This window comes from Podarcis gaigeae (assembly GCF_964106915.1).
Source record: "Podarcis gaigeae genome assembly, chromosome: 16".
Taxonomy (NCBI): domain Eukaryota; kingdom Metazoa; phylum Chordata; class Lepidosauria; order Squamata; family Lacertidae; genus Podarcis; species Podarcis gaigeae.
The window spans coordinates 2,716,302-2,731,359 of record NC_139693.1 but is presented as its reverse complement, the minus strand read 5'-3'; the positions used below and the strand labels follow the sequence as shown (position 1 = coordinate 2,731,359).

The following is a 15,058-nucleotide window of genomic DNA, read 5'->3' as shown; positions in this document are numbered from 1 at the left end:
ACGCAGAGTGCTTCAGCGGCTGATCTCCCTCCGACTCTCCTTCCTGGTCCACAGGGGATCTTGGCCAAATTACTCACTGCAACCTGGAAGAGTTTCTGATTTTGAAACATTTTTATTCGTAAGAGTCTCGACATTCTGTTGCTCCTCAAGAGAGGAGAGAAATCATAGAACTTTAGTTGGGGTTTTACTCGAGAGAAACGTGTCCGTCAGAGATGCCTTTGAACATTTAGGACAGGAGTACACCCCCCCAAAAAAATCTCCCACTAATCTGATGAAGATCTTGTCCAAACCCGATCTGATGAAGGTCCCTGGATCTCCTGAGCTGTGCAGGCAAGCTGGGGGGCCCCCCAGTCTCCATCGCTTGTTTTGAGAGCCCCCGCTGCTCCCTTCTCCTCCTGGGGTGGGGCGGACTTCAGTGATATTGCTGAGGAGCGTCTTCCGGCTGAGCCAGCCAGACTCTGTAGCTTTCAGGCTTGGGCTCTGCAAACCGCACCACGGAAAGAGGGACCCGGACGGTGTTGAGGTCATTCACCTGCAAAAAGAGGGCAGAAGTGGGACAGGGGGCCCGGGTGTGTCCCCCAGAGCCAAGACGATGGTCAATCGAAAGAGGAGATGGGGAAGACATTTAAACTCCCCTGCTGAGACTAGGACTGCCTTTCCCCATCCCTGGCCAGCTACGGTCCCTTTCAGGCAGACGCATCGGCCATGGGACTCTAACGTCCAGGCTGGATTATCGCCCCCACAGAAGGCAGTGATGGCCTCATCCAGCAGACTCTTCTTAAGCTTTCATTATTACTGCCATGCGCTCTATGTGGGGCTGCCCTTGGAGATACTTCGGAAACTTCAACTTGTCCCAAACACAGTGCCCACATTACTAGCTGGGGTTCCATTTAGATGAAACGAAATACTTTACTGTCACTTGTACAACTTGTATACAGTGAGATTACACGAGCACCCCCCACTCAGCTCTCTTAGTCTTAATTTAATCTTAATTAATCTCTTAGTCTCATATGACGCCACCGTTTTTAAAACAGCTGCCTGGGCTGCCAGTTTGTTTCCAGGCCCAAATCAAGGTGCTCACTTTAGAGTTTGAAAGCCCTAAATGACTTGGGCCCCAAATATTTGAAATATCATCTCTCTGTACCCCACAGACACTCTCGGGTGCTAGGATCAGTCGAGGGGTCTCTCTTGGCAGTTCCAACACCCTCAGAAAATTTGGGGAATGTCCCTTGGCCTGGGGAGGGGGGGTCTTCTCTGTGGCAACCCCCTAACCTGCGAAATTTCCTCTCCTGGCACCATATAGAGCTTCTGTTGTATACAGAAGACACACCTCTTTCCTCTGATACCTGAGATAATTTTTTTTAAGATCCGCCCTAATCTTGCTCCCATAACTTGTTTTGAACTGGCTTTCATATTGTACTTCTTAAATTGCTGGGACGTTGTGGTGAAGAGTGAGCAAAAAACCCCGAATAAACAAAGAAACAAACGAACGTATTTTACACAATACATGCATCATCTACCCTGGCATTTTGGAGAAAAAGAGGGCACAATTTTCCTATTACAAATATCCCAAACATTGACCTGTGCCAATGTACAGGAGGCAAACTTACCGTAACTTCGCACCAATATTCCCCCAATTCTGTGATGGGCTCGTCCGGAAGCTTCAAGGTATGCGGCAGAACCACGACCCCGAGCTGGAAGGACCAGGGCACAGCGTTATCAGAGCAAACTACTTCAAGCGGGGCAGGGGCACGTTGTCGGAGACCTCCGCATCCCCTAGGAAAACTCCTCCTCTCCCCTCAACCCTACCTGCAAGGATATATGCCGCCGAGAGCCCTCCCTTATCAGGTAGAGATCAACTCAACAAAATGCTCTTAAAACCCTCCGTTGCTATACCTCACCACCCCGTAACTCATTAGGGCTCTCACCCAAACATCCTTGCCTTTCTTTTTTTGCAAATGGAAAAACGCTGTCACAAATCTAATGGGCAAAACAACAACAAACCTCTGGTTACGCGAAACATTCAATAAGCACACAAGACATAACTGGCTGTACGTTTGAAAAAAATAATATGTATTAAATTGTAGATTACAACAGAAGTAGCTCAAAGTTCAACGAAAAAAGTAGAAGACCCAGTGGATCAGTTCATTCTCTAATCGGTTTATGCATAAGGTCCATATATGTGACAGTGTCTATTCCACCTGCCTGTTCATCGAGTCCAACAGTCCACACAAAAGTTTGTTGCAGTTTCACAGAATCCTTTCACAGAGTCTAAGACAAGGATTTCTGGAATATGAGTCTTGTTTCGCCATCCTAGGCTTCATCAGTAGTATAAACTCTAGGCAATGCAAATAAATACAGTATCGTAATCTCACACCTTTTTACAGCAAAAATAATATAAAAACCGTCAACAACCATACATACCATATATGATATCACAGGACAGTGGATCTTTTACAGAGCGGAGTTATATGGGCAAGCACAATACTGATTCGAGTAACAGGTGTTGGCAATCAACAGAAACAAAATTTCTTTCTTAAAGTGACCCATATGGCACAGCAGAAGTAAAACAAACTTAATCCATACTCAGATGTTATAAACAGTAATGCAACTCATACAAAAATGTAATCAAATATCAGAACATATTATTTTTTCAAACGTACAGCCGGTTACGTCTTGTGTGCTTATTGAACAAGTCTAATGGGCAGCATGGCCATTTTGGCTGACGATTCCTACCATCCCCTGCCAAGACGGCCATTTTTGTACTACGGCTCCCATCAGCCAGCCCAGGACTGCGTCGGCTGGGACTGAGAGGAGCCAGCCAGATCCCCTCCGTTCCCCATGCCAGGAAGGCAGGACGCCAACGGCCGCGCAGGCGGGTCTCACGTTTCTCAGGAAGTGCCGTGCCACGATCTCGTGGGTCAGCTCAAACTGCTCGCAGTCGTTCACTCCGACTTCCAGGGTGCACTTGCGCAGGAACCGGACGGTCTGAAAACCGGGAGAGGAACAACAGAAAGCCTTAAGAAAAGAAGCCCTCCAAAAAACTACACCCGGAAGATCGTCTTTCGCCCATGGCAGAACACCTGCTTTGAATGCAGAAGGTCCCAGGTTCAATCTCAGCATCTGGGGCTAGGGGAGACCCCCCCCCCAAATAAAACCCCTGGAGAACTTCTGCCCATCAGTGTAAATGCGGAGCTGGATAGGCCAGTGGTCTGGCTTGTGTAAGGCAACTTCCTCTGTTCCTATTTATCAGCCCTTCGTTCAGAACAATGAGGACTAGACGCTTGCTTTTCTTTCAGGGGAAAGGTTTAGCTCAGCGGACAGAGCAGAAGGCACCAGGTTCAATGGAGAATGGGAATGGAGTTGAGAGATGACCAAACCTGGGGAGAAAACAGCCAAGACCCGATGAAGAGAGCACAGCAGAGGTTATATTTTCTGAGAAGCCTCCGGGAAAACAATCTCTCAAAGGACCTGTTGATGGCATTTTACCATTGTACTGTGGAGAGTGTATTAACTTATGGTCTGTGTGTGTGGTTTGGGAGCTGCACGGTCAGGGGAAAAACAATGCAGTCCAGGGTTGTAAAGCCTGCGGAGAGAATAATTGGGTGCACTCTTCCCACCTTGGATCAAATCTACGCTTCCAGGTGCCATAAGAAAGCTGCAGAGATAGCGCAGGATAGTGCGCACCCCGGAAATGATCTCTTTCAGCTTCTGCCTTCTGGAAGAAGGTCCAGGGTTATAAAGACTAGGACCAGCCGCCTGAGAAACAGTTTCTACCCCAATGCAATTCTGGTTTTAAACGCAGTATAAGGAGTCTCTGGTGGATGATAGTCTGACTTCCTTAGTGCCTGGGACCTCTAAACTATGGTTATTCATGGACCTTAAGGTCCTCTGCGGGGCAGACCAGGAGAGGCGGTCCCGTAAATACAATGGCCCTAAGCCACAAAGGGCTTTAAAGGTCAAGACCAGCACCTTGAACCTGACCCTATTCTCCACCGGGAGCCAGTGCAACTGTTGTATTCAATGTACAAGATGTACTCATATTTTTTTAAAAAAATAATATTTATTAAATTTTCCAGAATAAAAAGGAAAGATAGAAAGAAAAGAAAAATATAGTTTACACTTAGTTTCAGTAACATCTTTCCCGGACTCCCCCCCTCCCCCTCTTGTATTCCATTTCCCTTAAGTTGATTCCACAAATTCTTACCCCGAATTTTAAAGCCTTATTATAATTTTAAATAACCCATTTATTCCAAATTAATTTATCTTATTTATCTTATTTAACCATTTCTCCTTATATTTTATATACTTCCCTAAGGTCGACCCCATTTCCCTTCCACGAATTCCCCTATTTTCAAACAACAGACAAGAAAAAAGAAAAGAAAGAAAAAATATGTGATTTTACAGCCTTTGGGTTCCAAATCTCCCCCCCCCCCCAATCCCCGGTTCCGATCCCCAAAGTTCATCCATTGTCTACTGCCAGCCTGGTGCATCCATGTCTATATCTCAGTTCCACTTTGCCGTCTTTTGATAGCTTTTGATTTCAGAAAGTCCAATCCCGGAGAAACTCTCAGAAAAGTTCATTCTTCTTCAAGATGTATTCAATGTATAAAGGGAGGTTAAGGATCCGGCCTGCTAGCTATCTCCAGCTCCCTACCCCTCACCCCCACCCGGGAATCCATGATTTAGGAACTCTCACAAGATTTGCAACGTTCACGAAAGCGGCAAGCACTCAGCCACATGCGTTGCCACTGATCTGGTAGTGCCAGGTTCTCCCTCTTGTGCCAGGCAGGGAACTTGAAGAGTTTTAGTAAACTTCCACTTCCCAGCATTAGATTTTTGTGCTCAATTCCTGCTTTCAGGTTTCCCAGTGGACACTGTCCTACCAAAAAACTGCATTTACACACACGCCGCAGATCTGCATCAGTTTACCTTTTCGCCAGTGTGGGTCTGCAGCCTCGGCAGTTTCCCTTCCTGACGTAACTAAGGGGTGAAAAAACAGAAGAGAAGTCAAGGACGAGCGAGACAGCTTCCATATTGTCCCACTCAGCCCAGGTGGACCAAGGCTACAGGCATACACATATCAATATTGAGGAGGGGTGTAAAAAATAATAATCATGCGCTTTCAGGAGAAAGCGGATAATCTTTTCTCCCTCGCATATAATACGAGAGCACGGGCCGTGCAATGAAGCCAGATAACGAAGATTCAGGGCAGAACAATGCACTTTTTCATACAGCAAATAATTAAATGATGCTGCCACAGAGAGTATGTTGATGTCCACCGATTTTGTTAGCTTCGCAGGCATGCATCATCCTCAAATCCACCTTTTTGTACACAATTCTGGCCAATATGCATTTTTTTGTTTTGTTTTTGCAAGCTGTAGAGACATAAGAGGTTTCTCTCACTCTCTCATCATAACTAGAAGTTGGGGACATCCAATGATGATGATGATGATAATAATAATAATTTATTTATACCCTGCCCATCTGGCTGGGTCTCCCCAGCCACTCTGGGAGGCTTCCAACCAAATATCAAAAACAATACAGCGTCAGACATTAAAAACTTCCCTAAACAGGGCTGCCTTCAGGTGTCTTTTAAAAATAAAATAGCTCTTTATTGCCTTGACGTCTGATGGGAGGGCATTCTACAGGGCAGGTACCACCACCGAGAAGGCCCTCTGCCTGGTTCCCTGTAACCTCACTTCTCGCAGGGAAGGCCCTCGGATCTGGACCTCAGTGTCTGGGCAGGATGATGGGGGTGGAGACGCTCCTTCAGGTATACTGGACCAAGGCCATTTAGGGCTTTCAAGGTCAGCACCAACACTTTGAATTGTGCTTGGAAATGTACTGAGCTTCAGAGATTCAGTCCAGGCAAAGGGAAAGATCTCTTCACACAATGTGGTTAAATTGTGACGCTCAATCCCACGAGAGGCATCAAAGGCCCCCAACTTGGAAGGCTTCAAGAGAGAACTGGACAACTCCATGGAGGTGAAGCCTATCAATGGCTCTGTTCTGCTGTCACTGTCAGAAACTGCTTTTGTACTTGTGGGGCACCTGATTGGCTGCTGTGAAAACAGGATGCTGGACTAGATGGCTCCCTTTGGCCTGATCCAGTAACCAGGCTCTTGTGAGGTTCTTCTGGAACCTCCAAGTCCAGGGGCAGTCTATCTAGATTTCTAGGTTATACGGGGCATTTGGCTGCTGTGAGGACAGAAGGCTGGACTATGATGAGCCCCCCCCCCCCCGGCCTGATCCAGCAGCCAAGGTCTTCCAGTGTTCTTACAGCACTCACCCGGTTTTCCTCCTCAAATATCTTCTTGTTTTCCGGAGAGGCGTAAACGGCTTTGTTCTGGTTGAGGAGACGGCTGCGGCCGAAAGATTTGGGCACCCGGACTGTGTCGCCTCGGCTTCCCACATCTGTGAACAAGAAATGTGGAATGTTTTCGCCTGCAAAGCGGGGTAGGAACTAAAGCGCTCTCCCAAAACACAGGGCAAGAGAGAGAGAGAATATGCTCCCTTTACAAAACACACCCGGTGTATAGTTCCTTCCTGGGAATCCCAGCTCAATTTTAAAATAAAAATTAAGGCAGGAGAGAAGTTTCCAGTCTGTATCACAACAGCTCCTAACCTGATGCTCTCCAGATGGTTTCGGACTACCCCCTACTAAAGATACTTGCATATATATTTAACTGCACTATCCTAGCATCTATGTTTGGATGAAGATGCGATTTAGAGAGCATGAAGAAATAAATGTGTGGTCCCTGGAGCCGAATTGCCCAGAGGCGAAAAGCAGATCATGCTTTTTTTTTTTTTTTTTGAAAGAGGGAAGTGGGTGTTGAAAGGAACCAGCTGATCTGCAAGCGATCAGGGAGGGAGATAAGGGAGCCTAGAGATAAAGGAGGCTGCCTGGGAGGGGGGAGGTAAAAGCCCATGGATCCTCAGGATTTTTGCATTGGGTCACCCCAAATTCACCATCAGGTCATACAGCATGTCCATGGGCTACAGCCTGCACCACAAAAATCATACATCCACTGTTTCGTTCAGAATATTTTTTTTCTTGTTTTCCTCCTCTAAAAACTAGGTGAGTCTTATGGAGCGAAAAATACGGTAAATTCGGATTAGCATGGACTTCTGCATCTTCTGCAGAATAGCACCGGATGTGCAAGTAAGATGAGGAGCTACGTACCGTCCACGGTTTGGGTGAGGATGAGCTCCAGAGGCTCCTTGGGTTTGTGTTTGGTGTCCTCCACCAAGCGGTAGACCTTATACCGGCGGTGCTTAATTCGAGGCTCCCGGCCCACCTTGCTCAAAGGCACCTTCCACCAACGCTCCACGATGCACGTTTCCTGAGCAGTGGAGACAGAGAACTTGGGATAAGCCACCACCACCTCCGCTCTTGGCCTGCCTCCTTGCCACTCCCTGTTAGGAAGCCCCCTCTCTAAAAACAAAGGTTCTAGTCCTCATGGTTCAAATACAAGCATAGGAAGCAGCCTTGGGGCAAAAGCCAGTTCTTTTTTTAAAAAATTATTTGCTATAAACTTATTACATACATACAAAAAGGAATGTTGTTGTTGTTGTTTAGTCGTTTAGTCGTGTCCGACTCTTCGTGACCCCCTGGACCAGAGAACGCCAGGCACCTCTGTCCTCCACTGCCTCCCGCAGCTTGGTCAAACTCATGCTGGTAACCTCGAAAACATTATCCAACCATCTCATCCTCTGTCGTCCCCTTCTCCTTGTGCCCTCCATCTTTCCCAACATCAGGGTCTTCTCCAGGGAGTCTTCTCTTCTCATGAGGTGGCCAAAGTCTTGGAGCCTCAGCTTCAGGATCTGTCCTTCCAGTGAGCACTCAGGGCTGATTTCCTTCAGAATGGAGAGGTTTGATCTTCTTGCAGTCCATGGGACTCTCCAGAGTCTCCTTCAGCACCAGAATTCAAAAGCATCAATTCTTCGGCGATCAGCCTTCTTTAAAGGTAAAGGGTCCCCTGACCATGAGGTCCAGTCGCGGACGACTCTGGGGTTGCGGCGCTCATCTCGCTTTACTGGCCGAGGGAGCCAGTGTACAGCTTCCGGGTCTTGTGGCCAGCAGGGCTAAGACGCTTCTGGCGAACCAGAGCAGCGCACGGAAACACCGTTTACCTTCCTGCCAGAGTGGTACCTATTTATGTACTTGCACTTTGACTTGCTTTCGAACTGCTAGGTTGGCAGGAGCTGGGACCAAGGAACGGGAGCTCACCCCCTCATTGCGGGGATTCGAACCGCCGACCTTCTAATCGGCAAGTCCTAGGCTCTGTGGTTTAGACCACAGCGCCACCCGCGTCCGATGTGAGTATTGTACCCCTAAACAATTTTTTAGAAAAAAAGCACTGGACACACACACACACACACACACACACATAAGAGAGATGGACACTTCCCAGACACCGTTCCCACCTTGCATTCTCTCTGAATTCCCCCCTAGTCACCCCACTCCAGAGCCCCCCAACTGCATTCTCTCTTCTCCATTTTCTCTTGCATCCCCTTACCGAAAGAAAAGTCTACTCTTAAAGGCAGCAAATGCCTAGATTTAAATACATAGCAAAACATGGCCACGTGCTTCTCTTGTGCTCCAAAAGCAACCCCAAAGCCCCCCTTCCCCCCCCAAAAAATCTTTGCTCTCCCCCATCTCCTTTGTCTAAACTTACACCCCCTGGCAGCAGAGACATACCTGCACTGTAAAGACATAAATGCACAGAGTCCATTGAACACCCCCTTTTACCGTCTCTCTCAGCTCCCACCCCCCAAATAAAGAAATCCCAGGGCCCCCTCTCCATCTGCACTGCCCCCTATATTGTGTGTCTACTACATTCCCCCCCCCCCCCGCCCCACAAAAGAAACTCAGCCAGATGGGCGGGGAATAAATAATAAATTATTATTAAGGCAGCAAAGGCATAGATTTAAATTCAGCCCCACACCTGCCCCCTGAGACTCCCCTCCCCAAAAAGCGACCCCCAGAGACACCCCCCGCCCTGTAATTTCTCTGAAATGACCCCCAACCTTCGTCCCCCCCCCAAAAGAGCCTCGTTTTAAAGGCCTCCATTTAGATAGGCATCACACTCCTGCCCCCTTTCGCCCCCTTAGCAGTCTCCTCCAAGCGACCCCCCTGCACCCCCACCCCCTATATTTCTCCCCAAATCTAATATTTTAAAATATTACTCTCTTTCCCCCAGGGGTCGATTTGGGGGCCCACCCACTTCTCCCCATACATTTTACCCCCCCCCCCTCTTTCCTCACCAGGGGGGCCGAGAGGCGAATCCCCCTACATACGAGCGGGACCCCCAGGGCGGCCCCTGCCAGGATCAGGCCCCTCGCCGCCGCCGCCGCCGCCAGCATCGCCCTTCCCCTCACGCGCCTCGCCTCGCGCAGGCCCCGCAGAAGCCTCGGCCTCGCCTGGCTCCGCCCGCCGGGGTGGGTCGACCGCGGGGCGGGCAGCGCGGGAGGGAGGAGCCGTCGGAGGGACGGGGCACCCGGCACGCTTTCTTCCCCCAGGATTTATTTACTCCTTTTCTCTCTCTTTCTCTTGCCTATCGTGACACGGTAGCAAAAACCCAGCTCCCTCGCCGCCCCCCAAATAAAAGCATGTCAAGAGTGCCACTGAGCATACGCAGAGTGCAAAAATTATTATTATTTTTTGCCAAGAGGAGTCCTTTGCTGCAACCCGCCTAGGGTTAAGGCTGAGTAATCGATTTACATTCACTAGTTGTTATCCCTAGAAAGTTTTTGAATTGATTTTCTGCTGAAATGAGGCTGCATTTTAATGTTGTGTTTTAATCTTAAATTGTATTTTAATCCATTTTTTAAAATGAATTTTATTAGTATTTTCCACACAGCAACAACACGAAAGATATCAAAAAATAACTACACAACACACAAAAATCAACATTCGAAAACTAAACAAAAAACAACAACAAAAACAAAACAAACAAATCCATATCTTACAAGTTAATATTATAAACACTAAAACAACAACAACAAGACATTCAATGTCTTGGAAGTCAATGTCTTAATCCATTGTTTTTATACCTGGTGTTAGCTGCCCGATCTTGGCTGGGGAGGGCAGGGTATAGATAAAAATTATTATTAATAATAAGAGATGGTGGAACAAGATTGGAAAACTTAAAGTTTATTTATGGAAATACTGTAAAATTAATGAGTGATAGAAAAATCGTGGAATGTTATTATATGGATTTAGTAGAAATGTTAGAAGAAGTTAAGAATAGATAAGTAATTTAATCTTAAAGGGAAATAAGGTTAAAAAATATGTTATTTACAAGACGATAAAAAACAGAGAAAGATGGAAAGGATTTGCTGAAACAATTAGAAGAATTGGAATACAAAAAGGGAGGTGTGAGGAAGTCGAGGAAACAAGGAAATGAAGGATAGAATATGGAAAAGGAGAGATGTATTTTAAATTGTTTTCATTTTGATTTATTTATGTATTTAGTTTAATGGGATTGGGATGGGGTTTATACTATATTGTATTGTGGTGTTTTTTCCCACTTTTTTGTTTTCTTTCTTTCTTCTTTTTAAACTTTCTTTTCTCTTCTTTTTCTGTAACTTTTAAAAGTAATAAATATTATTTTAAAAATAAATAAATAAAAATTATTAATATTATTCATATTTCTATTGCCAGCAAGTTCATCGTTAAATTTATTTACTGACGCCCTGGACGCCGGTGCGGTTGGGCTGCATGGTGCCCGCAAGATGGGCACTGGAGCCCAGTGCGGAAGCCTGGTGAGTAATGGGGTAATGATCTCCCTTGCTTTGAATAACCTGGACCAGTGGCTCTGGGCTGTGGGCCGGCTCCAAATACGTACTGGGAAACAAGATTCTAGTCCTCATGATTGCAGCCGAAAGCTTTGCTATTGGGCTCTGGGCTCCAGGCAGGTTTGTCCACAGACAGCTTCCGGGTCATGTGGCCAGCATGACTAAGCCGCTTCTGGCGAACCAGAGCAGCGCACGGAAACGCCGTTTACCTTCCCGCCGGAGTGGTACCTATTTATCTACTTGCACTCTGACGTGCTTTCAAACTGCTAGGTTGGCAGGAGCAGGGACCGAGCAACGGGAGCTCAGCCCGTCGTGGGGATTTGAACCACCTACCTTCTGATCAGCAAGTCCTAGGCTCTGTGGTTTAACCCACAGTGCCACCCGCATCCCTGTTAAGACAACAACTAAAAATCTCGGCCCAATATGGATCATAGAATCCTAGAGTTGGAAGAGACCACCAGGGCCATCGAGTCCAACCCCCTGCCAAGCAGGAAACACCATCAGAGCACTCCTGACATATGGTTGTCAAGCCTCTGCTTAAAGACCTCCAAAGAAGGAGACTCCACCACACTCCTGGGCAGCAAATTCCACTGTCGAACAGCTCTTACTGTCAGGAAGTTCTTCCTAATGTTTAGGTGGAATCTTCTTTCTTGTAGTTTGGATCCATTGCTCCGTGTCCGCTTCTCTGGAGCAGCAGAAAACAACCTTTCTCCCTCCTCTATGTGACATCCTTTTATATATTTGAACATGGCTATCATATCACCCCTTAACCTCCTCTTCTCCAGGCTAAACATGCCCAGCTCCCTTAGCCGTTCCTCATAAGGCATCGTTTCCAGGCCTTTGACCATTTTGGTTGCCCTCCTCTGGACATGTTCCAGTTTGTCAGTGTCCTTCTTGAACTGTGGTGCCCAGAACTGGACACAGTACTCCAGGTGAGGTCTGACCAGAGCAGAATACAGTGGCACTATTACTTCCCTTGATCTAGATGCTATACTCCTATTGATGCAGCCCAGAATTGCATTGGCTTTTTTAGCTGCCGCGTCACACTGTTGGCTCATGTCAAATTTGTGGTCAACCAAGACTCCTAGATCCTTTTCACATGTACTGCTCTCAAGCCAGGTGTCACCCATCTTGTATTTGTGCCTCTCATTTTTTTTGCCAAGTGCAATACTTTACATTTCTCCCTGCTAAAATTCATCTTGTTTGTTGTACAGCCCAGGTTCGCTAGCACCCTATTTAACGGGCAAGGAGGGTCGAGTTTGTTCAGGGGTGGGGAACCGGGTCCTTCACACCAACCACAAGCCCCTCTTTCCCCTTCTGATTTCAGGACATCGACGTCGGTGCAGAGCTGGTGCGGTTGGGCTACACTGTGCAGTGCCCGCAGGATGGAGACGGCGGGGCTGGAGATGGGCCCGATCCGTCAGACAAAGGTTCCCAGCACCCCTGGTGAGTAATGGGGTCATTGATCTGCCCTCCCTTGCTTTGAATAAGTTGGACCAGTGGCTCTGGGCTGCGAGCCGGCTCCCGATGCTGGGAAACAAGATCCTAGTCCCCATGATTTCAGCCGAAATATTTGCTCTTGGGCTCTGGGCTCCAGGCAGGCTAGCAAGTGATAAGAACACAAGATTCTAGTCCTTAGGATAGCAGCTCTTGCTTGAAACGGGGAGTGGGTGGGGGGCAAGATGTGGGGGGGCGCTGTTTGATGCATCCCAAAGTCTGGACTGCATCCGTCCACATTGGTGGAGCAGGAAGTCACAAAAGTCACAAATTAGCAGGGTGCTCTCTCTCTTTTTTATAATACTTTTTATTGATTTTAACATATAAATTATAATACGTTCCACAAAACTTTATCACTTATATAATCTTTTTGGACTTCCATCAGCACCTCTGATGATCCACCGTTTTAATCACTTCTTATGCATTTCTTAACTTTATTTTACCTTTAAATGTCTTAACTCATCATCCTCCCCCTTATCCATTTTTGCAATAGTTCCAATAATACTCCTCACAAAACTTCTTGCAAACCTACAAACATCGTCTGATCTTCACAAATACTTTTCAAATAATCCGTAAATTTACTCCAGTCTTCTGTGAATCTCTGGTCCCACCGATTTCGAATCCTTCCTGTTAGTTTGTCCTGTTCTGCACAGTCCATTAATTTCATCCTCCAAATTAGCAGGGTGCTCTCAATGGCCTCTGAGCATTCACCGAGTGTGTTTCTCCTTTCCTTTCTGCAAGCACAGCATAAAGGTGATTTTTAAATTTATTTAAAAAGTCGTAAGGACAAAGTGACCCAGAACAAGCACGCTGTGTCTTTCTCTCACCAACAACCCCCACAGAATCGAGGCTCTTCAAAAAGGAAGAGCAACGTGCCTCTGAGCGTGTGCAGAGTGCGCCCCTGAAGATAATTCGCTTTTTTTTTAAAGAAATGCATAGAAAAAAATGAAATGATTTTAGAATGTTGCACCATTTTAATGTTGTTAGCCGCTTCGGCTGGGAAGGGCGGGATATAAATAAAATTATTTTATTATTATTATTATTATTATTATTATTATTATTATTGTTAATGCAGAAGGTCCCAGGGTTGGTCTCCAGCATCTCTTAGACCCCTGCCTGAAACCCTGGAGAACAGCTGCCAGTCATTGTGGACAATACTATGGGCAGTCCCGAACCATAGATTTAAAGCACACCCATGCACATTTCAAACACATGGCTTCCCCCAAGGAATGCTGGGAACGGTAGTTTGCCAGGGATTCTGCGAGGGAGGGAAACTACAGCTCCCATGATCCTCCTGGGGAAGCCGTGAGCCGGATATATGTGTGTTGGATGTGCTTTAAATGCATCCCATTTGGTGCGGACCCAGAGCCAGGTGTCCTTAGGAGGGAGAGGATGCTGTGGTACCCAGGAGTGGGAGGAGCTTCGTCTGGGTGTGGCCAGGAGGGGGCGTGGCCTCTCACAATGATGCTTGTGTCACAGCCGAGTTGCCATGGGGCAGAAACTCACGCAGGTCACAATAGGGGTCCCTCGGGTACTTAAGGCGGAGGCCCTGCCACCTAGGACCCACTTTGCCCGGGGCCGGGAGGCACTGCCCAGCAAAACGCGGCCGAACCGGGCACCCAGAAACACCCTTTCTTGGACCAAGAAACGGCCTTTCTCCGCTCTCATTCTCCATCCCCTCTTTCTGCGCCATCAGCAAGCGCCGCCTTAGATATCGGCGGAAAATGACGCCCAGTGGCAAGAGGTAAGAGGGGGGCTACCTTGGGTGCAAGGGACATGGGTGGCACTGTGGGTTAAACCACAGAGCCTAGGTCTTGCCGATCAGAAGGTCGGTGGTCTGAATCCCAGCAACGGGGTGAGCCCCATTGCTTGGTCTCTGCTCCTGCCAACCTAGCAATTCAAAAGCACATCAAAGTGCAAGTAGATAAATAGGTACCGCTCTGGTGGGAAGGTAAACGGCGTTTCCGTGCACTGCTCTTAGAAGCGGCTTAGTCATGCTGGCCACATGACCCGGAAGCTGTACGCCGGCTCCCTCGGCCAATAAAGCGAGATGAGCACCACAACCCCAGAGTTCACCACGACTGGACCTAATGGTCAGGGGTCCCTTTACCTTGGGCGCATGGGTGCCACATAGGTATCTTGGAGGACGCCCCCCCCCCCCGCCACCCATACAGTTGTACTTCGGGTTAAGTATTTACCGTAATTCGTTCCGGAGGTCCGTTCTTAACCTGAAACTGTTCTTTTTTTTTCTTAATACAATAAATAAAAACAAACAAAGTAACATACAATAATCATACTTTCTTCACTTCATTGGACTTCCTCACGTCTCTCATTCCTGCGTTCCAAGTTTATCAAACTTTATCCAGCAATTTATTACCTTATTTCAATTCTTATTTTATAATTTTCAAATATTGTATCCCTAATTTTAGATAATTTAACCCTAACCTTAAAAGCTTAATTTTGACATGATATTTATCCAAAGTTTAACTTTTCTTATATTTTCACTTATCTTCATATTCCTTTCGACTAATTTAATGGTGCCATATTATTTATAATCTTGCATCTTTCTTAACACTCATACAATTTACAATATTTTTGTAAATAGTCCTTGAATTTCTTCCAGTCCTCTTCCACGGCCTCTTCTCCCAGGTCTCGAATTCTGCCGGTCATTTCTGCTAACTCCATATAGTCTATCAGTTGCATCTGCCATTCTTCCAGTGTGGGCAAATCTTGGGTTTTCCAGTGCTTGGCGACTAGT

At 46.9% G+C, this 15,058-nt stretch overlaps 1 protein-coding gene across 1 annotated transcript; it reads right to left on the bottom strand.

The window, feature by feature from the left end:
* Positions 1–92: 92 nt before the first annotated feature.
* MRPL9 (mitochondrial ribosomal protein L9) lies at positions 93–9,520 on the bottom strand. The gene is made up of 7 exons (XM_083716208.1): positions 9,271–9,520; positions 7,187–7,346; positions 6,293–6,417; positions 4,933–4,983; positions 2,887–2,988; positions 1,611–1,694; positions 93–532 (listed from the first exon to the last, which is right to left on the bottom strand). The coding sequence occupies exons 1-7, from the start codon at positions 9,367–9,369 to the stop codon at positions 413–415; spliced, it is 741 nt and encodes a 246-aa protein (XP_083572334.1). The 5' UTR covers positions 9,370–9,520; the 3' UTR covers positions 93–412.
* Between the last annotated feature and the right edge of the window lie 5,538 nt (positions 9,521–15,058).

Excerpts from the sequence above, each read along its gene's own strand:
- MRPL9 (XM_083716208.1), bottom strand. The coding sequence starts at position 9,369 with ATGCTGGCGGCGGCGGCGGCGGCGAGGGGCCTGATCCTGGCAGGGGCC. Across the intron at positions 2,989-4,932 it reads AGACCCACACTGGCGAAAAG|ACCGTCCGGTTCCTGCGCAA; the intron begins GTAAACTGATGC and ends CCCGGTTTTCAG. Across the intron at positions 533-1,610 it reads AATATTGGTGCGAAGTTACG|GTGAATGACCTCAACACCGT; the intron begins GTAAGTTTGCCT and ends CTCTTTTTGCAG.